The sequence below is a fragment of the Alligator mississippiensis genome, chromosome 8 (assembly GCF_030867095.1).
Source record: "Alligator mississippiensis isolate rAllMis1 chromosome 8, rAllMis1, whole genome shotgun sequence".
Taxonomy (NCBI): domain Eukaryota; kingdom Metazoa; phylum Chordata; order Crocodylia; family Alligatoridae; genus Alligator; species Alligator mississippiensis.
In genome coordinates, this window is record NC_081831.1 from 62,633,149 (window position 1) to 62,656,152 (window position 23,004).

Below are 23,004 nucleotides of genomic sequence, written 5' to 3' on the forward strand. Positions count from 1 at the left end.
TCACTCCACTGTGCCTACCCCCACCTCCCACCCTCCAGGACAGGTTTCTTCTTTTTTCAGACTGGAAATATGGTAAGTCTAGGGGGAAGGAAGGACTGCTGTAAAATGACATTATTATGGAAAATCTTCATGCTACTGATGCAAATGCATCATTCCTGTAATCAGCTAAAAGGACTGATCACATGGCTCAGGTCAATTAGTTTGAAATGTAATATACACTAACAGTGCTGAGATGGGTAGAGTGAAATTAATCTGACATGTTAATTCCATGTTCTACTGTATTTCCAGCAATGAGTGGCACAGATGTATCAACAATTAACCTCACCGGCATGCATATTTCCGTTGCCTCTCTTTTACAGAGACAACCATAATCAGCTGTTTCCTAGGCAGCACAGTGATCAATAAATACCCTAATAATAACAAATGCCATATATAGGGCTTGATTCTGAAGTGCTCAGCATCTGTAATGCCAAAGGAAGTTTGAAGGTTCTCAGCAGGAATCAAGAATCAGTTTTAAGGTGTCTGTCTATCCATCTGAAGCAATTAACAGTCTAAAGTTACACACATCAACAATACAGATGTACAAAAGTACATATTTTAACTTAATACATTTCCTGCCACTGCAAGGTCTGAGGTATTGGAGTGCCCTTGTTTGGTCTGCTCCTCACCTCTGATGCATTCAGCGTTATTAATAGAGTGCTCTGTGACTGGGGCGAGTGAGAGAAAATAGGGCAGATGTTCTTGTAAACAATTCTGGAAAAAGAGATACCTGCAAATGCAAGGGACTAGACTTGATGGCCTGGGATGCCCCTCCCAGTCTCATGTTCCTAAATGTAAATGCAAATTTCTCCCACCTGGATCCCTCACTCTGGTATGGATCCCCAGAGGAAGATGTAACTCATGGACAGGTTTCTTCCAGTCCTTTCCTCTTTGCAGTTTGAGGGTGTACAAGTTGCAAGGACTGCTCTACATGGGACCTTCTAATGCCTCCAAGAAAAATATCACCCACCGTGCAATTTATTGCTCTCTATAAATCGTTCATCTTCCAGGTTGATCTTGCTCTGATCCCCATGAGTTTCCACATTTTCCTCCAGATACCAGGACTGATTTTCATCAAAAACCAGGAAAAGGAGAGCAAACTCCTTGTTCATGTCCTTCCTTTTCCCATTAGGGTGCAGTATCCCTTTTCGGCAGACCTTTAGGGGGCCAATCAGGCCACTGTACATATCCTAATAAGAACGAGAAAGAAATCTGAGGTATATTTCTCTGACCCTTGGTTCTGCTCCGCTATGCTGCAGCAGCCTGCTAACTGCTCCCAACCCCCTGCACAAAATGTTTAATCAAAATCAATACTACTCATAAAACAAAAATACTTGGACAGCCTGGGCCCAGCAGTTAGTCACCACCTTAAAATGGGTGCAATGAGTAACCAATGAGAGTGCAAAGGGGTCTTTGAACCACACTTTGAACAGGCACGTGTTCCATACCTAGCCATGTCTGTCTGGAAAACCAGAGTAGGCTTATCTTCTCTGCCTCTCTTTTGAGGTGCTTTTGACCTTGGGGGCACTAATACAAACCAAAACTGTGGCTGACCTTTCACAATCTGCAGGAGGTTGTGGGAGGGTTCCTAGGACTCTCAGCAGAGCTAAAGATACTTCCCTTTATGTAGGCAAATCAAAAGACATAATGCCATTAATGAAGAAGTATTTTTTTCCATTCAGTACCCTGGCTGAACAAGAATTTGGGTCTGAGGATGATAATCAAATGGTCTCATCTCTGTGTCTAAATGAAATTTTCTACAGGCAGGATTTGCTAAGTAGTTTGAAGGTTAGGGGCTTTGTATGTTCTCTTTTAGATAAATCTTTATGCAGTAAATGAAAAGTGTTCAGAACTTCCTGAATTATCTAGGTTGCATGAATGATTTCTGCCTATTCCAATTTAGCCTTGGTTATTTAGCCAGGCAAAGCCATTATTAAGTGGGACATGTGATACCACTCTGGAAATATGTGAAGAGTATGAACACTAAGCAGGAGGAGAAATTCTTTTCTGACATATAAAGTTAAGAAAGAGAAAATTTAGGCTTAACATCAGGATCAGCCTGTGGGATTCCCTCCCTAGGAGCTCTATCACATGGGGCATTCTATTCTGAATTAAAATCTATCTGTGATGGAACAAGTCTGCATTGTTTCTGAATGCTCTAGACCAGTGGTTCTCAATCTTTTCCCTACTGGGACCCATTTGTAAAGATCCACAGCCTGTCCCAACCCACGCCCCTGGCCATGCTGGTGCCTGACCCCGAGTCTCCTGCCTCCCTGGGCCATGCTCTCAATCTGCACTCCCAATCCATAGCCCCCTGCTGGCAGCCCCCCCATCTGCCCCTGTGCCACTTGGGCCAGAGTGTGGTAGTTGCAGCAGCTGTGGCTCATGTAGGTGGTAGCAGAGTGAGTCCAGCCCTGGCATGGGCTGGAAGAAGGAGGAGGAGAGGTCTGTGGTGTCCCGCCTGCCCTGGGCTGAGGCTGCCACACTGCACCAGGCAGCCTGGTCATGGTTCCCACCCCCCAAGCAGCTGCTAGCATGGGCACTGGCCCTGATGCCACCAGCCTGACCATCCAGCTCTCCCCCACTGGAAGGGGCAGGCACCTCTGCCCTACTGCAGCCCACAACTCTTTGAAATATTCTGGTGACCCACTTTTAGGTTGCGACCCATGGTTTGAGAAATGCTGTTCTAGACAGTATTACAGGCCTTTACCATCCCTAGCTTATTTATTCTAAAGCTCCAACATTATTTTACCTTTACTGGGTCTACCATGGAGTAGTAGACCCACGAAACACAGGCAGAATCATTGGATCCTGGGCCAGACCTTTCCGGGATGTCCCACCGGTATGTTACAATTTCACCTGGGAGCCAAAGAAGTAGCATTATTATCCCCATTGTGGTAGCACCTAGCAGTTCCAATCATGGGACAGGATTAGCTGCTGTCAGGGCATACTCTGGCTACTTTCATTTCAGGTGAGACATGGGTCACCTTTGGAAGCCATAGAGTACAGTTAAGGAGGTATTTGACACTTACTCAAGTTCAAGTTTTTTATTATTTATTTTAGAAATAGGGGCTCTGATTGAGAGGCTGTTGTTTCAAGGGAGCAAAGTAGTCAGGACACAAATCACCAAAGCAGATTAAAGCCAAATTGGTAGCAGCCTAAAGTTATGTTCCCTGATCAGAGGTATAATAGGACAGTTCTGTGCCCAGGGAACCCACAATGTATAGTGCCAGGCTGTCATGGCGTAGATCAGGGTGGCACAATCAGCTGTCAATGCAATGGTGGCAATTTTGATGCCCCCCCCCCCCCCACATCCATATCAGCCCCCTCAGTTACACTACTGTCTCTGATAGCTATGCATGGAAATGTGTTATTGATCTCAGCCCATTTTCTAGCAAACAGCAATCCACAGTATGCAGGATAATGTCCCAGCTAACTGGCGCTCACGGGTCCCTTTGTGACGCAGGGTGGCAAGGGACTGACTGGATGATGAGCACTGAATACCCTTCTTACACCAACAAACACACCCTTAGGGTTTGGGGACGTAAAAGGGGTGGGGAGCTGTGAAGAAACTTGCGCTACACTTATTCGATGGGTAAAAAGAGAATGTTACTCTCCAAAGCTGCCAATCCAGCACATTTGATGAAAAGAAAAAACAACCTGAAAGTGAATATTTGACCCTAAATGTTATCACATTAAAGAAAAAAGAAACACACATGAACCTACCGAAAAAAAAACCATCCAGGAGAGGAGAAGGCATCATTATCAGCATGTACATAAGTTAGCCCAGGCAACTAAGAGCTGGCCACAGACTCACCAGGCATTGCAGCTTCCAGCTGTCCATCATTCTTTTCCAGTACCCCATGTGCATGAATGGAGTAGGGGCGGGTAGCACTGTTCTTAAACACAATATTGAGGACATCTCCAACTTCTGCCCAGATAAAAGGACCTTGAGACAGGAAGAAAATATTTTGAGGCCTGACAAGATGACATTTGCGAGGCTGCCCAGGATGGCCAAATGACTGCCCTTCTCTTTATCAGCTACTGATATCACTTTAATTTGGAGATAGGAGGGGAATTCTTCATCATCATATCTTCCCCCAACAAATTATATGTAAACACAGATTTAAGATGAACTTAAAAACTTAGGCTGACTCCTGGCCAAGGAATGCATTTCTGTATTGGTTCAGAAATCAAATGGAGCCTGATCTCTAAGCACTACTGTAATGCAAAGGAAAAGACATCTTCATCACCCACATACAGCCCCTCCTCTCCCTCTTGCCTCCACTCCTCCCATTGGCTTAAGAAGAACTCAGTATAAGTTGGCTGGCATCTGTGACTGTACCTGAATCAGAGTGATATGTTATTTTATATAGCTCATCATTTCACATTGCTTGTGCTATACTGGATGGAGGTAGGGGAACTGATCCCTCTCTGGACCCGGATTGGCCATCAGTGTTTGTTCTACTGCTTTATAGTGCTTGGTGCCCTCTTCAATAATGCTGAACTGAGAAGTTTCTTTAAGACTTAGAGATTTCCATGTGCAGTTTTCAGAAAACTTTGAAACAGTTGAATTTGCTCCCATTTTATACATGGGGAAGAACAGTTGTGAGTACCGACTTGCCCACAGACATAAAAAGGGCAGACCAAGAGTAGAGTGAAGGGACAGGACAATTACTCAAATTCAAGTGAATTAACAGGGGAACAGGAATTATTGAAAAATAACTGATGCTTGGAAACTGTTACCTGCACAGTTACTATGTGACAAGCAAAAAACAACATAGACAACATAGCCCTATTGCAGTCAATGTAGTTTTCACTTACCATGAACATTATGAACATACAGTTACCTTACATCAGCCATTCAGCAATACATCCTTCTCCCTATTAATTCACTTGAATTTGATCATATGTCCATCCCTCCAGTGATCTTAGTCTTATCTGCTCTTAGACAGTAAGACTAGGGACAGACATTACACATAAACCGGTTTAAGTGATCAGAAACCAATTTAAACCTGTAACAGAACATAAGTTCAGTGCACATAAACCAGTTTCAAAATGGCTGAAACTGGTTTAAGATGAACCTGGTTGAATGTAGCATCAGACTTAACTGATTTAATGAGACCATAAAAGCTTAACAAGACCATAAAAGCTAAGGAGGCGGTAGTCATGGGGGACCTAAACTACCCAGACATCTGCTGGGAGACGCAGACAGCAAAGTCCCACCGTTCACGCAGGTTTCTAACCTGTGTACAGGACCTCCACCTGACACAGGAGGTACACGGTCCCACTAGGGGAAATGCCTTACTGGATCTGGTATTGGCAACGGGGGATGACATGGTAGGGGACCTACAGATCGGTGGCCATCTGGGGGACAGTGATCACCAAATAATAGAATTCTTCATAAGATGTCGAGTGGGTAAAGTAACTAGTAGGGTGAAAGTGCTAGACTTTAGGAAAGCTGATCTCATTGCACTCAGGCGATTAGTCAAGGACGCACTGCAGAGTAGGAGTTTTGAAGTGATGGGAGCCCAAGAAGGGTGGCTGTGCCTTAAGGAAATGATCCTTCAGGCACAGAGGGAGACAATCCCAATGCGAGGAAAAAGAGGGAAAGGGGCCAGGAGGCTTCCTTGGCTAACCAGAGAAATCCAGGGCAGCCTACGGGCCAAAAGGGGAGCATATAAAAAGTAGAAACAGGGAGAGATCACCAAAGAGGAGTATACCTCCTCTGCTCGTGCTTGTAGGGAGGCAGTTAGACGGGCCAAAGCTACCATGGAGCTGAGGATGGCAACCCAAGTAAAAGACAACAAGAAATTGTTTTTTAGATATATTGGGAGTAAAAGGAAGGCCCAGGGAGGAATAGGACCCCTGCTAAATGGGCAGAAGCAATTGGTGACGGACAGGGGGGACAAGGCTGAACTCCTCAACGAGTTCTTTGCCTCAATGTTCCTAAGAGAGGGGCACAACAAGTTTCTCACTGGGGTTGTAGAGAGGCAGCAGCAAGGCGCCAGACTTCCATTCGTAGACCCTGAGATGGTGCAGAGTCACTTGGAAGAACTGGATGCCTTTAAGTCGGCAGGCCCAGATAAGCTCCATCCGAGGGTACTGAAGGCACTGGCTGACATCATTGCAGAGCCACTGGCGGGAATATTTGAACACTCATGGCGCACGGGCCAAGTCCCGGAGGACTAGAAAAGGGCCAATGTGGTCCCCATTTTCAAGAAGGGGAGGAAGGAGGACCCGGGCAACTATAGGCCAGTCAGTCTCACCTCCATCCTTGGCAGTCTTTGAAAAAATTATCAAGGCTCACATTTGCGAGAGCCCGGCAGGTCAAATTATGCTGAGGGGAAACCAGCACGGGTTCGTAGCAGGCAGATCATGCCTGACTAATCTAGTCTCTTTTTATGACCAGGTTATGAAACGCCTGGACACAGGAGTAGGGGTGGATGTCATATACTTAGACTTCAGGAAGGCCTTCGATACGGTATCCCACCCCATACTGGTGAACAAGTTAAGAGGCTGTGACTTGGATGACTACACAGTCCGGTGGGTGGCGAATTGGCTGGAGGGTCGCACCCAGAGAGTCGTGGTAGATGGGTCGGTTTTGATCTGGAAGGGTGTGGGCAGTGGGCTTCCGCAGGGCTCGGTCCTTGGACCGATACTCTTTAATGTCTTCATCAGCGACTTGGACGAGGGAATGAAGTGTACTCTGTCCAAGTTTGCGGATGACACAAAGCTATGGGCAGAAGTGGACACGCCGGAGGGCAGGGAACAGCTGCAAGCAGACCTGGACAGGTTGGACAAGTGGGCAGAAAACAACAGAATGCAATTCAACAAGGAGAAATGCAAAGTGCTGCACCTAGGGAGGAAAAATATCCAGCACACCTACAGCCTAGGGAATGACCTGCTGGGTGGCACGGAAGTAGAAAGGGATCTTGGAGTCCTAGTGGACTCCAAGATGAACATGAGTCGGCAATGTGTGACGAAGCCATCAGAAAAGCCAATGGCACTTTATCGTGCATCAGCAGATGCATGACAAATAGGTCCAAGGAGGTGATACTTCCCCTCTATCGGGCGCTGGTCAAACCGCAGTTAGAATACTGCGTGCAATTCTGGGCACCGCACTTCAAGAGGGAGGTGGATAACCTGGAAAGGGTCCAGAGAAGGGCCACTCATATGGTTAAGGGCTTGCAGACCAAGCCCTACGAGGAGAGACTAGAGAACCTGGACCTTTTCAGCCTCCACAAGAAAAGGTTGAGGGGCAACCTTGTGGCTGCCTATAAGTTCATCACGGGGGCACAAAAGGGAATTGGTGAGGTTTTATTCACCAAGGCACCCCCAGGGGTTGTAAGAAATAATGGCCACAAGCTAGCAGAGAGCAGATTTAGATTGGACATCAGGAAGAACTTCTTCACAGTTAGAGTGGCCAAAGTCTGGAACGGGCTCCCAAGGGAGGTGGTGCTCTCCCCTACCCTGGGGGTCTTCAAGAGGAGGTTGGATATGCATCTAGCTGGGGTCATCTAGACCCAGCACTCTTTCCTGCCTATGCAGGGGGTCGGACTTGATGATCTATTGAGGTCCCTTCCGACCCTAACATCTATGAATCTATGAATCTATGATTTGGATCAAACTGGTTTATGCAATGTCTGTTCCAGACCCCTTCCTAGTTTAAGTTAAACTAGAGTCCCCAAGCACCCCAGATGCTTTGCAGCCCTGGGCTGGGCTGGGCTGTCTGCTTCAAAGAACAGGGCTGGCCCTGCCCTTCTGCTCCCTAGCCAGAGCTCCAGCGGAGACTGTAGGCACAGCAGGGTCTGCCTGAGTCCCCCCTGGCCTTCCCGCCTCGCCACTCGCTGCTCAAGCAGAGATTCCCGTCCCCCCTTCCCACCTCCCACAGCACAGACCCCAGCCACATGAACCGTAGGCATGTGGTATGTTAGCTAATGCTGAGAGGTATCTGTGTGTGTGTGTCTGCAATTTCACTGGGACAGGACAAAGGCAGACAAAACAAAGGCAGACAGGACACTGTCTGCTTAGGGCCTTTTGGAGCTAAACAACAGGCCAGTTGGTAATACCCCTCGTTCTGTCCTTAGAAAAAGCTGTTTAAGAACAGCTTGAACTAATGAGAGAGGCTTTTGTTTTCTTGATGGGCTGCTAAACACTGTCTTATCATCTCCCTGCTGGCTCCCTTGCCTGTCAGGTTTGCTGCAGACAGTGTGAAGAAGCAGGGAGAAGGAGACTGAAAAGCTCAGTATCATCAACAGATGCGTGCACACCATACCTGTCTTTTCCCTCAGAGTATTAGCTGGGGGCTGGCAACAGTCCTGCCCCTTGAGCCATGAGCAGGAAAAAGCCTGGGACTGTGCAGGCCAGGGTGAGGGTTTATATCCCTCCCTAATCAGAGCATCCTGCTGAGGACTGGCCATGCCCCCCTTCAGCTCAGAACTGTGAAGGGAATGGATGGCTGTTCTAGTGCCCCCTGGCTTCTCGCTTGAGCCACTGAAGGCATGTGCCTGAATTTCCTCCATTCAGAGGGAATGTCTGTATACTTGCAAACCGGTTCAACCTAGGCAGGTTAGACTAACTTGCAAAAATTGAATCAATTCAGGCTCAGGCTTTCTGAATGTCTGTCCCTAGCTTAAGACCCCACTGTGCCTGAAAGATGTACCACTTGCACATTTTCTTACCCAAGATCCCTAAGTGCTCATCATCACTGCTCCTGTTCTTGAGTATCTTGAATGTCCCATCAGTGTACTCCCTGTAAACTGCTTTCTTGTACTTGGAGCCAAGGAGTCCATTCTCATTGCTCAGAAATATGTTGCCATAGCTGCAAAATGTAGAATACTGTTACTTTAATGCTACTTTAAATGCACGAATGAAGGAGCATTTACTGTGAAAGCTCCATTAACTGAATAGGTTTCACCTTTAAATATCTTGCTTTCATTTCTGAGGCCATGGGAGAGAGCAGAATGGCTCTGAGGGTTGGTAGGAAGATACAGAACGTTTTTGCCTCTAGGACTATCAGTTGGAAACTGCTTTTGGTTGATGATGATCTAAAGTTACTTTGGTACCTCATGACTGAGTAGCTGCTCCCTGGCTGACATGAAGTGAGTTTGGCGGACGTCATTCTACTCTACAGTGTAGATGGATATCTGCATTATAGAAGCACTAATCTCAGCTGGCTGCAGTGGGCAGCCTCCGTGGGGCACCCATTATGGCACTGATTGAGGATACAGGATTCCCCTCTCAGATATAAGTATGCAAGGAGATGCTATAAACAGGGAGGAAAAACAAGACCAAAAATTTAGACACCGAAACCACAAATTCAGGGATTTAGCTCAGAGATGCAAAGGATCAGGAGGTCCCTTGCTCCAACACAAGCATCCAGCCAGGTTTGGAAATGCTAGTCTCCCTTTTGAAGTGTCTGTATAAAGCTTTACCAGGAAGCACTGCCTGAAGAACATGCAGCCTCTCCCTAAGTCCCAGCTCTACCTTTCCTTCCCAGAATTGTTGTATCGTTTCAGCTCCCAGCTACGATCTGGTGCATAATCCCACTCCACCTCCTCTGCCGTGATGTAGTATGTCCTCACTCCTTCATAGCGCTGGGCAAGAGCAGGAATCTTTTTGCCGCATTCAGAAACAAAGTACTGCTCCCTCATCCCAGACAGATAGTGGTTGGTTGTTTGGCAATAGATCTCAAAATTCCCTAGAGGGCAGCACGGACAAAGAGATCAGCTTAAAGAATCTCAGCTAGCATTTCTCGCACTCTGTCAGAAAACTGGACCACATCCATGTTATTTGTATGAGAACTGTGCATACCTCTGTCTATTTGTTTAGTTGCAATGCATTCATTGCTATGGGATGAGATCACAAGGTTTTATGAGGAACCAAGCAGGAAGGGCAAAATAGGATGCGTCTACATGAAACACTTACTGCACAGTAGCGTGCTGGTCAAAAACCATGCTAATATGCTACTGCACAGTATTGTTAGACTACTGTGCAGTAAGCATCACAAAAAAACTGTGGAGCTACTGCACAATAACTGTAGTTACTGCACATTTTGCTAGTGCTTCATTAAGCAACTACTGAACTAAATGCGCAGTAACTACTGGCAATCAGGACTCATAGTAGAGATAATGTCTTTTATTAGACTGTAAGGGGGCTTCCCTCACCACCTAGAGTCACCTCGCCTCTCAGCTGCAACAGTAGTATCCTGTTTTTGTAGATTGCCTGCCACACCTTCAATGTCCTGAGAGATGAGTCTGGACACTACTGGGAGGCAACTGAGATCAGTTATGGACTCAAAGTTTCTGCAGCTCTTTGCAGGGCTCCACCATCCCCATCCCCTGCCCTCACCACACCAGATGTTCCAGGCAATGTTGACTGCCACTACGATTCTTTACTGTCTTAACCCGAAGGATTTTAACTGAGGTCTCTGTCTACGTGGCTGCTTATCCCATTCTTCCCTGAATGGCTCCCAAGGCAGCTATCTCTGTCTCTGGTTCTCTCTTTGTCACTCTCTCATGGCCGGGGCCATCTCTCTCTTTTCCTCTCTCTTCTGAGAGAATAAAGTCATCCCTGCCTTCCTTTTCTTGTAGGTCCCTGGAATGGTTTCCTTCACCCCCTGGGATCAGACTCACTGGCTGCTCAAGCCTCCTCACCATCTCCAATTCTCAGTTGGAACTTGCCGGGTAAGTCACGGGGCCAGTGCTTACCCTCTGGCCCACTATACATTCTCCTTTCTTCACTGGGCTTCTTCCTTTCTCTCCTTCTCTGCTCGGATTTCTTCCTCCTTCCTTCGTTGCCCGAGCTACCTCCTTGGCATCCCTTAAATCTCCTGCTCTCCAGCTGGGTCCATCGTGGCCATTCCCTATTGGCTGCCTGCCTGAGCCAGTTGTTCCCGCTTTACTGCCCAGTGTGTTACTTTCCCGGGTTTTTTTTGTTCTCCTTCTGCGCCACTTTTCTTTTCCAGAGTTTGTATTTAGGCATCAGGGTCTTCCGTGGCAGCCTTTGATCTGCCACGGCCCCAACCAGCTCCCCAGCTCATCCCGATCACGGCGGGGTTCACCCTGGCTCCTCCAGCTCCATGAGGTAAGTTTTTCTTTTTTTTTCACTCTGCTCATGGCAGGGTGCTCCAGGCACCCTGTCACATAGACCAACTAGATTTCTGCAAAAAAATATCTTTAATTGTAAGCGTCCAGGCACAAACAAACTTCATTGGGCGTTGGAGAAAAGATTGTAAAAGTTCTTCTGGGTAGAAATGAAAGTTCATATTTCATAGGATTGCACAGAGAAGTCAATAGAGGGAAAACTCCTCTGGACAGTCAGTTCACAGGTGGTTATGAGCTTGCAATTAAAAAAAAAATTGCAAAAGTCTTGGTGGTCTAATAAAAGATATCATCTCTACTATGAGTCCTGATTGCCTTTTCCTCTAGACCAATATGGCTACAACTTGGATACCAGTAACTACTGTGCATTAATGAACATGTAGATGCGCCCACAGTCGCCTAGATTAGAAGTATCTTAGCAAAGTCTTGGACACAATAAGCAATTTATAAGCTATAATGAAGGCACCTGCCCACTGCCAGCAGTTACAAAGCTGTTTTAGTAAGACACTGGAAAGTGAAATGATTCACCATTCAAAAAGGGGTGGAAGACAGACTGACTGCGAGAGAGAGTCAGGGTCCAAGGTGATGGAAACTACCCATCAGACTTATAAAAGGGCATCTTGAAAAAGCTGGAGCAACCTAAGCTAAGGGCAGCTTGGTTATATTTTGCTAGGACAAGATGCGTGTAGGACTCTTATGGCCATATCCTATTCCACTTACTAGATGCCAAAGTAGACATAGACACCTAAGTGTGATCCTTTTTCACCCTGCATGATTCCCTGAAAAAAAATTAATGCAAAAGGTAGAGGGGTTCTTGCCACTTTTTGTGATGTAGTGTTAAGGTGAAAATGAGAGAATGTTACAAAAGTAAGCGTTAATGGTTTTTCAGGTACTCCAGCTGGGTGAAGTAAGATTCCCCTCCTGTCTTCAGCCCCTGACCCCATATCAGTAAATACCACTCCATTTTGAACAAGGTGTTTCTGTGTCACTGCCCACCTATTCTATCCTGGGCTCCTGGAAGAAAAAGGTCTTACAGGTAACAAAACCTGTTAAGTCAGTTGGGTTTATACATTTATAAAGCAGTAGGACTGTGGCTCGGAGTGAGCAGAGGAAATCAGGCCTGTCACCTGAGAAGTTTACTTCAGAAGGACTCAAAAGGGTCTGCAGCATAGCTTGCCCTGTAACCATACCACATCTAGCCAAATCAGGGCAGGAGAACAAATACTTCTCAGTTGTATAGATATTTACCTTTGTTATCAGGCTGCATGAAGGCAGTGGCAAATGTGTGAGGGAAGAGATTGACTGTATCTCTTCTCATCCCATTAATTTGAAAGGTATTTCCCTGGAACACAGCTCCATGCACATCTGCCTCAGTTCCCAGGCCCATCAGGTGCCAGGCTACAGTGTCTCCTTTACATACCTCCAGCTTGGGCATGTTAGAGAACATAAATCCATTAATGGCTGCAAGAGAAAAAATAATACCCAGATAGTTACAATTGGCCATAAGAGCATCTTCGTTCACATGCTCCCAAAGAGCAGGAGAATGTGGGAATTGAAGATGGCAGTGCATTCCCAATAAGAGCTCATCTGCCATCCACTCCATATCAGCTTGAGACATGCTTTCTGGGCAAAATCCCCTTATCTATGTCCTCAAATCCCCTTATCTATGCTCTGCCTCTACTCACAGCATATTTTTGGTGCCCAGCTGTTGCATATCTAGGTGTCAGTGCAGCATTTGGCAATTCTATTTTGCAGCAATAAGGTTTAGATAGTGGCAGACCCTGTATAAGAGAGCAGTGCCATACCATGCATTCTGTTGGACTCCTCGAAAGCTTCATTCTTTTCTACAGAGGCCTCTTCCACTTTCAAATGGTACTTTATGTTTGCACTTAAATACCAGCTGAGATTCTCATCAAACACACTGAAGAGAAGGTAAAACTCCTTGTCGATCCCTTTCTGTTATAATAATAATAATCATCATCATTACTTTTTAAAACAGTTGGGTCAACCATTAGCTTGTAAAACACAGATTACTTTGCATACGGCAAGTTCTGTGTTTTTCATTTCTTAACATGGCCACTTGATTTCATCCCCTGCAGGGCCAAAGGGTGATCCCCTTACTCCTACATGGAACCTTCATGGAATCTTATCTACCCATAAATTATCTCAGAATAGTTATTGTGACCATTTGACTGCCTTCCTAGCTCTATGCCAATGTGATGTATATTTGCTTTGTGAAATTCCAAGAGAAAATGCTCATCCTCCATAGGATTTCACCTATTTTCATGTTCCAAGCCTCCAGAAGGTCACCTGTTTTTATATATATTTTTTGCTTAAAAATGGGCTGAGTTTTAAGTAGACACTATGTCCACTTGAAACACAAAATGTTCTCCCATTTAAGCAAAACATGCACCCATTTCAGCAAAAATGGGACTATTTAAAATACTGTAACAAAAATGTGTGTGTGTAACTTGCAATCATTGTTAATATAATTGTTGGAATAAAGTTTAACCATGCAATTGGTCCAACAAAAGTACCACCGTAAGAATTCCTTGCCTCTCACATAATTCCTGGACCATCATGACTACAACATCACTCTGACACTACCATCTTATAATAAGAAGAATTTGTAGAGGATTATGCCCACAAGTATCAAGACAAATATATCCTCAGTGTAACCCTGTAATTGTCAGCAGAATCAAACCAAAGATAAATCTAGCCCATTACTTTGACAAAATGGTAAAGATTTCCTTTAAAGCCCAGAGTCAAGCTGGTTCAAGTGCTCTAGCTTCTCCCAGAAGACATCTTGATGCATGAAGCTGTTCTGGCATGACTGAACAAGCACACCTCTCTGCCCTTGCTGCTTTGTTTCCTGCTGTTGGCCTCGTTCCTGCAGCACATGTTTATTCATGTGTCACTTGGCCTAAGGCACTGATTTACAGTCAGTGTGCCACAGCACTTTGGGGTGCCTTCAGATCCTTTCAAGGGTGCTGTGGGGTGGCACACAATGTTAGCGCTGTTAGGTACGCAAACATGAGTCGCAAGATAAACCCAGAGACTTCAAATAGTAATTCACAGTGGTAAAAACATTCTGACCTGTTGTGGTCTTTCTGAGTTCTTTGCAACTGAAAAATTACTCTAGTATTTTTCTGTAGTCAAAAAACAAGTGAAAACTAAGACCTAGCATTTTCTGAGAGGTGCATCGAGTCTAATGGGGAGTGTCTTGATTCTAAAAAGGCTGCAAACCACTGGACTAAGGCATCATTTCTCCGGTTATTTCTTCTTAAGAAGACAAAGATCCTGAACTACTGCAGCAGGGAAGTAGACAATACCTGTTTGTTGTTCTCACTCAGAGTTCCAGGTTTGCAGATCAATAGGGGGCCAACTAAGCCTGAGTTAGTGTCTCTGTAAGGATTCACAGCAGAGGAGTACATCCAGGTTAAACAGGGAGGGTCACTGGCTGTGGGTCCAACATGCTGTGGTACTGTCCAGCGATACGTGAAATTATGGAGAGGTTTAACAGAGACTCCATTCCATGACAGGCCTATAAAACACAAGAAAAGATGGTACATAAGCTTTGTAACACTTTATCAGCTGTATTCAGACTGAGATTTGCTTTACTTACTATGAAAGCAGCTGGGGTAGAATGTGGCAGCTGTTATAAGAGTGTCAAAAGTACAGCAGAGACAGAGGCATGCATTATTGTACATACAACTGTGGACAAATTTATGGAAAGTGTCATGGCAGAGGTGGGCCAAGTGGCACAAAATAAAGAAATAAATCCAGTTAAATCCTCAGGAGAATGTAGATAGTAGAACTATGACTATTCAAGTTGGAGCATACTAGATACTCTCCTGTGCTTGTGGTTAGAAATAGGTAGATCCTTGCTTTTATCTCATCCAAAAAATACAACCTCTGGTATTCCTCTGCTTCTGGCACCACGCTGAAGCTCTGGTTCAGTGATAAGTCAACAGGAAAATCATCCCTTATTGAAACACTAGTACTGCCTCCTGCAGCAGCCCCTAGTTCCCGAGCATGCCCAGCCCTGCTCAGCTGGTGAATTCTGAGAGCGCACGCATCTGACACAGAGCAGCTGCACTGTGAAACCACAATGCTGGAGCTGCTATTGCATTAATTTAGATGGTATGGGAGTAACAAACCATTGTGATAGATAGCTCCTTCCCATTCCTTCCCATAAAGTACTCCATGGGGCTGAATGCTGAAGGGCCAGGAGGCTTTGTTAGCAAACATCACCAAGATGGTGTCTCCCACTTCAGCTTTTATCACTGGACCTGCAGAGAGAAACAGAGTGAGTGAGTGGATGGGATGACAGAGGGGCAACAATAATGGGCAAAGCAGGAAATCAGTGGCTGTTTCTATACAGAGTTTACAGGGACAGAAAGCTCAGAATGTAGGGCTTGACAGAACTGCTCCTGTTTTCACCTGAGCCAGGTAGGCTTGTTCGCTTGTTGGCATCAAGGTGGAGATGGCAAGGGGTGGGTAGAAGCTATTTAAAAGGTAAAAGTTTGTCTGAGAGGCTTCAGCTAAGGATTTTCCAGGTCCTAACATCTGGGACTAAAGTAAAGGATAGGGAGTAGAGACTACCATCCTGTGGTAGTCCCTACTCTTCCTCTCTGCTACGACTCACTACTTCCTGACCCTACTTTAAATCAATGGCCAAAAGTCCATTTGCTTCAATGGGATGGGATAAGGCCTTTAGTCTCCTTTGACCAATGCCTAAAAAGCTTCCATCAGCACTAACCCCAGGAAAGCTATCAATCTAATCTATGATTGTCTATTTGTCATATTCCTCATATATCCCTCACCACCACCAATAATATTGATCCCTCAAATTTAAAAAAACCTCTTACCCTATTACCCTACTCTCTTATGCTTAAATGGCTATAGTTGATATTATGAAGGGAACACTTTCTTTTCAGAAGTTACTGCTTCTACAAATTACAGGACAATGCCAGCCAATTGGCATTGTTGATAGATTGCTCTAGCTCAGGGGCATCAGACTCACCTTGTGCCCTGGGCTGGATCAGAATTGCAGTGCTCCTTGCAGGCTGAAGCCAGGCCAGGCATAGTGGTACCAGCTTGGGGCACACAGCAGTAGCAGCAGCAGTTCTGGCTCTGGCAAAGCGTGGTTCAAGCTCCTGCTGCTTGCTCCAAGCTACAGTGGTAGGGCCATCAGCCAAGGAGGTAGGGTCATGGCAGTGGTGAAACAGCCAAAGGGTGACTGGGTCTGCATCATCCCTTGATTTCCCTCCTGCTACTGACAGTTTTATCCCAAGGGCCCCAGATTCTGCAGTAGGCCACATCTCTCATCATACACCCTAACTTCTGGTGCCCCGCAATCAGACCAGACAAAGTGGCTCCATGAGCTGATTCTGGCCCGCAGCATATCTGTTTGACACCCCTGCTCTACCTGGTGCTGAAAAAGGGGTTATTTTTTCCAGGCAGGTCCTACCAAGTATCCCAAGATGCTTCTCTTCTTTCAATCGCTCTTTTTCCACCCGGAAAGTTGCATCAGTGTATTCCGTGTATCTGGCCTTCCAGTAAGTTCCCCCAATCCGACCGGGGCCCCGCTTGAAGAACTGCTCAGCAGAGCTGAACACAGAGAAGAAATTTCACATGATTTTACAATGAAGTTCCCTGGGCCCCACATAATGGTAGTGACAGAGAAAGCCTGCACTCTTAGCTTGTGGAAGTTTCAAGGCCAGTAACATCTTATATTTGGTCGCATTTGTCATCCTGAAGTGTGGAAAAGCCCTTTACAAATTGACGCTTTGACTATGTATAAGGATCACCCAACCCTCCCCTGGAATTCAGCCAACTTTGGGTTAGAACAGCTGTTTAACAAATTTACAACAACTGTACACAAAAGTTCAGGGACAGGAAGTGCAGAATACCATACATAGCCATACATAATATCAGTAGTCACACACAGGGAAAAGGGCTCCTGGGTGAGTCTACACATTCATTAATTCACTGTAATTACTGCACATTAAGTTTAGTATTGGTTAACCAAGTAATAAATCAATGTGTAGTAACACACGCTACTGCACAGTACTGTCAACACACGGCTATTTAGTGATGATTACTGAGCAGTAGCCTAATACTACTGTACAGTAGCATATTTGCACAGTTTTTGCTTGGCACACTACTGTGAAGTGTTATTAGGGTACTGCATGTTTAGCATCTCATGCAGACACTCCCCCTGAGTCCTCAAAGTTTCCCTGGAGGCCTTGAGAAAGAGCTCTGAGAAATAAGATGTTTGAGGTAGTGACATTTCTATCTGAATCATTTTTCCTGCAGGAAAAGAAGAAAAAAGACCTTGTAGTCCTCCAAGTCCAAAATATTCCCTTCAGAAAAGGGAGACAAACTCAAGACTGGGGAACCATGAGGAAATCTAACTATAGCTGTGCCACTGACTCCCTGCATAGTCTTGGGTATGTCACTCAACTGCTTTATAGTTTACTTTCTCCTCCACTGTAAAATGGGTTTTTTGAATTTATGGACTTCCTAGGTGTGGGTGTGAGAATGTATTGATTTCTGTTTGCACATGCTCTGAAAGCAGAAAGCACCATTCAGATGCCAGCTGTCAAGATATTCATTTGGTGTGAAAGATGTCAGATGCAGGAGAGCTAGAGCTGGGTGCTTGCTGCGAGATTTCACATAGTATGGCTTCATGAAAGCTGAATAGAAATCTACAGTCCAGCTCTGCCACCCTGTGTCTTTTATGAAACTTGCTTTCCTACTGAGAAATGCATCATTTTAGCAGAATAGTAGGCTTCCTGCTACTTAAGGGAGAGGGAAAAAAGAGGGAAGCAGGAACCAACAGAAGCCTCTTCCATAAGAAGCAGGGTGAAATGGCCCACACACAGCTCCATGATGCTCCTCGTTCCTGAACTAGCCCGGGTCTCTCTGAAGTACACTGTGGTGTGCAGTGCATATCTGCCCTATAGGAATGCATGTCAGGGAAACAGTGGGTTTAACCATTATGTTGAATAAGATGTTCCAAATTCCTGTCAACACAGTGGGCACATCTCAGACACAGACTTCAGTAGAGAGCCCCTGCATGTGAAAACCTCTTACCTCCCTGGCTCCTGCAAGCTCTCCTCAGTGCTCAGGTCAAGTCCTGAGGGTCCATAATTCCACTGTTCTTCCTTTGCAGCTATGTAGTATGTCCGGACTTTCCCTGTAAGGGCTGACTCCGGAGTTTTCTGAGAACAATGTCTGACTTCATAGAGTGCCTCCATTCCAGCTGCCCAAGACATGGTGAAGAAGCAAATGCACACTTAAACTTCTGTCTTCCAAGCTGCCAGAGGGCAGAGGGGGACCCCTCTGCTGGCAGTGCCCTGTCCAGTCCATAGGAGCCCACAGGGTGTAGAATGGATTAAAGAGAGTGACTTCTGCACTAAGCACTGAGTCCTGTTATCTCAACTTGGGCATTGCTGAAAAGGGGTGCTGAAGTGTCACATGAGATGGGAGAGTTTTCTCAGTTAATGGATAAGTGTTCCTACCATAAATACTAGACCCTACATCAGGGAGGTCCAGTGGGAAAATGTAGCTTCAGCAATTCTCATGTGTATTATATAGGCGCTGCCTGGGGAGGTAAAAGCCTAAACTGCAGGGCACCTCCTGCAGCACCACTACCTAGTCTGACCCTGAGATGTCCAAAGCTGGGCAAGCTGGAGCATCACCTGCCAGAATCTGTAATGCCTGCAAGTCAAACAATTCCACTAACCCCACACTACAAGAAAAGCCCTTTCAGCAAGGGGTATGTCTGGAGGGCTGTTCTGCACAATGTGAAGTGGTCACTATGGCAGAGAGAAGGGTGTCCACAGGTTGTAGAATGGATTCCAAAGCGTGACCTACCTTTGAAGTGATCATTGACCGGACAGCTCAGAAGCCATTTCCCAGGGTTAATGGCAATCATGTGGGCTGTCACAAAAGTAGCTGGGAAAAGGCTAGCCACATCAGTCTTGTGGTCTCTGATGGTAAGCATCTGTCCATGGAAGAAGGCTGTGTGGATGTCAATCTCATTGCCCATCCCAAAGAGGTGCCATGCTACCTGATCCCCAGCACACATTGTCAGATCTGGCAGGTTGCCAAACAAGTAACCATTAATAGCTGCAAACCAAGGGATTTAAAAGCACAAATCAGGAAAGGAGATTTCTGAGCCCCAGCCTGCAAGTCATTTTACAGAGATAGAGGGCATACAAAGGAAGGATGCGACCAGAATGCCTTTCCCCTCCACTGACTGATCCCGGACCACCCATCTTCACTGATCATTATCTATCATGGGTCATAATCTGCAGCTGAGATTAACTGACCAATGTTCAGTGAAAGAACACCAAATACATAATGGTTTTGTTGGGACCGAGGTGGCGCCTTTCTGATAGGGCTGCTTTCAGCACAGGTCTTGTATATTTCTAAAACCATCCCTGTACACATCTGGGGAAGCTGCATTTCCAGGTATCATGGAACTGTCACCCATGCACAGAATAAATAAGAAAAGCCAGGTGGTTGTGATGGGTGACACTCACCATGCATTCTGTTGCTCTCTTGAAACTCCTCATCTTCCTTGTTGACAGAGCCTGGGTCAGTGCAGAAAGAAGCAATATTCTCATCCAAGTACCAGCTCAGGTTCTCATCTATGACACTGAACATCAAAAAGAAATCAAGGTCCATGTCATGCCTCCTTTGGGAGGTGCCAGTTAGCACTCCTGGGGTAAAGAAAATGACAAGAAAATGAGGGAAGAGCAGAGATCTGTCAAAGAGAATAGCACCAATAGCTTGAAGGAAATCTCTTCCCAAACAGATTGTAGACTTCTGTTCTTCCTGTTCATACCTTCACTGAACTCTGCCAATGTCATCCTTAACCTGCAGTACTCTACATTGATCCATTCTTAAATCCCACCCAGCTTGGCAATGCATCTCATTTCTTACTGGCAAAACTCCCTGCTGGTCCAATCCTGGACCTTTCATTATTGTTGTTACGGACAATACATAGCATGTACAGATCAGGTCTTGACCAATACAGTTATGTATTTCATCTTATGTCCCAAGGTGTTTCAAGCTAATGCACTAACCCTCTAAGCCAGGGGTGTTCAACCTGATCTGGCCCTCTGGCACCAAGTAATCTGGCCTGCAGGACTACCCGCTGGTCTGTGAGGAGCTCTGCAGGCCATGGCCCTGCATGCTAGATCAGGCACACAGGGTGACGTGGGGCCCAACCCTGGTCCGTGAGGCTTGGCAGGATCAACACAGGGCCTGGGCCTGATCCCAGGAGGTGGGGCTGGAGGGAAGCAGCACAGAGCCCTGGAGCCCAAGTCTGGCATGCGAAAGTGGCTTGGGTTCCAATCTGGCCTACAGATGGGCCCTATGCCACTCATCTGGCCCACAGTGCTGAAAAGCTGAGCACCACTGCTATAAGCCATTATGAATAAATACAAGGTAATGATCAGAATCAGTCCAGAATACAATGCTTATCTCAGACCAAAGTTCCACATGAGCAGTGGAGCTGACTGGGTAGCTACTACTGCTTGTCCTAACCTATTTGAAATCATTATAAAGTCTCTGATGTGTGAAACTGCAACTCTAAGTTCCCCTCTCCCTACAGTGTTACCTTCTTTGCATGTGAGTAATGGCCCAATTAACCCAGAAGCAACATCCTTTGGTGCATCAATATGAGAGTGGTAGATCCAGGTCAAGCAGTTTGTGTCATCAGCTGTTGGGCTATGACCTTCAGGTATAGTCCAAGTATATGTATGATTCCCTCCTGGTGGAATGGAATCATCCTTCTTATGCTCCGGTGAGGACACATCGGGGTACTGGGACCCTGGAATAATCAAGCAATCAGAGCATCTGTTCAAGGTCAGCAGAGCAGATGATGTATAAACCCATACTTCAAGTTTCACCCTTGGCAGAACATAAAAGCCCTGAGTTTGTAATATCTTTCAGTCTAGGACTTGAGCTCTATATGGGCATGTTAACTAATGCAGTGATGATTTTTCAGTGGAGAAATTAAGGCATAAAAACTTCCCCAGTAAATTAACATTAGAGCCAGTATCAGTCCCATGTTGTACCCCAGTGGATCTCAATCTTCTTAGGTGCTAGGCTCCTCTAGGTAAACTCAAAGAACTCTTTGCCAGGCTCAGGGCACCCCTCAAAATGCCAGCTCTTACTTTTCACTCATTTTTTGACTACAGAACAATAATAGAGAATTTTTTTCTGTTGCAAAGAACTCAGAAAGACCACAACAAGTAAGAAAGTTTTTAACACTATGGATTCCTATTTGAAATATCTGGCTTTATCTTGTTAATCATGTTTGCACATCTAACCATACTAGCATTGTGTATCACTTTGTGGCAGTCTTGAAAGGATCCTCAAGGCATCCCAGGGTGCTGCAGCACCCTGACTGAGAATCAATGGTCTACCCATTGCTTCTTTATCTTCTCATTGCAAAGCAGAACATCATTAAGGTTTCAGTCTGCCTCTACAGTCCTCTAGAATTAGTTCTTTCTAAAGTCTCTGGGACTGTTTCAAGTCAGGAATTTCTATTCTGAAATGTCATTCAATCCTTTGGTGTCTACAGTATTCATCACATGGCAGACATTTAAATGCATATTCTGACATAACACTATAATAGTCAATAGTCATAAACTGCTTCCCTGCTAGTCCTATGGTCCCATATTCTGGGTATGGTAGTGTTACTATCATACTATTTTTTAAGGAAGAATCTGGACATTCTATTAAGGAGCCCACAGCTGGAAATTAGGTTCTGAGTATTCACCTCAGATCCACCAATCCAGTAGCTTGTGGCATTTCCATAAAGCTTATCCAACGATACTTGCTTTCCAAGTGATATTGCTTCAGGTCAATCCAACCACCGCTTCTTCACAGAGGCCCTTCCTTTCCTGCATTACTGCATCTTCCCTGTGTCTGTTGTAGAAAACCTATGATTCTGCTATAGTGCTGTGATTTATTTACCTTCTGAGTCCTTTTCATAGAACACGCCATGAGGATGGATCGTGTATGGCCGACTGGCAAAATTTTTTAGGTGTACAAGAATGGTATCGCTCACTTCAGCTCGGATGATGGGCCCAAGAAACCCCAGCCAGGCAGGTTTGCTGATCTCAGTTGTGTACGTGGAGTCTGAGTATTGCTTATAGACAGATTTTTTGTATATGCTTCCTACCCTGTCCTTGCCAGGCTGGAGGAATGCAGAGGCTTCCCTGTTAAATTGAGAAAACAAAATGGATCATGAATAATATGCTATCTACTACAACTACATAACATGGTGGGGACAGTGCTAACAAAGATATCTAAGGTTGTCCTCTCAGCTGACTCAGGGAGCCTCTGTTGTACCAGCACACATCCCATGCCCTCCTCCCACCCTAGTTCAACATTGTGTTTCCTCTGGGGCTCCTGCTGCAGCAAACAAGGTCATCCCAAATAACTTCCATAACGCTCCACAATGTTATACAGTGGGCCAGTTTTGCAGCTGATGTGACATAACCACCTTGATTTCAGTATGATCACAGCAGAGCCTTGGAAGTGCAATCCAGTTAGGTAATAACACTAGATCCTTCACTATTGTCTACCATTTGAGAGCATGAAATATAAAAGGGGACACAAAGCCCCACTGCACCCTAGCAGATTGGCAGTTCCTTTAGTTTGAGATAGGTCTCTGGCTACAATCCAGGGACCCATCTCAGGAAAGTCTGTCCCATAGGCTAGGGTCAGACATTCAAAAAGCCTGAGCCTGAATTGATTCAATCTTTGCAGATTAGTCTGACCTGGCTAGGCTAAATCACTTTGTAACCACACAGACGTCCCTCTGGACTGA

General features: G+C 45.6%; 1 protein-coding gene across 1 annotated transcript in view; it reads right to left on the minus strand.

Annotated features, from left to right (window-relative positions):
- The window catches only part of HEPH (hephaestin), a 39,076-nt gene that overhangs the window by 8,008 nt on the left and 8,064 nt on the right, over window positions 1–23,004 (minus strand). The window contains exons 3-17 of the mRNA XM_019487872.2: window positions 22,146–22,390; window positions 20,782–20,994; window positions 19,700–19,879; window positions 19,029–19,283; window positions 18,246–18,414; window positions 16,618–16,757; window positions 15,305–15,436; window positions 14,477–14,688; window positions 12,950–13,100; window positions 12,393–12,605; window positions 9,529–9,742; window positions 8,724–8,863; window positions 3,857–3,988; window positions 2,792–2,898; window positions 1,010–1,229 (exon numbers count right to left, since the gene is read on the minus strand). Of these exons, the coding sequence (XP_019343417.2) occupies window positions 1,010–1,229; window positions 2,792–2,898; window positions 3,857–3,988; window positions 8,724–8,863; window positions 9,529–9,742; window positions 12,393–12,605; window positions 12,950–13,100; window positions 14,477–14,688; window positions 15,305–15,436; window positions 16,618–16,757; window positions 18,246–18,414; window positions 19,029–19,283; window positions 19,700–19,879; window positions 20,782–20,994; window positions 22,146–22,390 (2,723 nt within the window). The remainder of the gene's footprint in view (window positions 1–1,009; window positions 1,230–2,791; window positions 2,899–3,856; window positions 3,989–8,723; window positions 8,864–9,528; window positions 9,743–12,392; window positions 12,606–12,949; window positions 13,101–14,476; window positions 14,689–15,304; window positions 15,437–16,617; window positions 16,758–18,245; window positions 18,415–19,028; window positions 19,284–19,699; window positions 19,880–20,781; window positions 20,995–22,145; window positions 22,391–23,004) is intronic.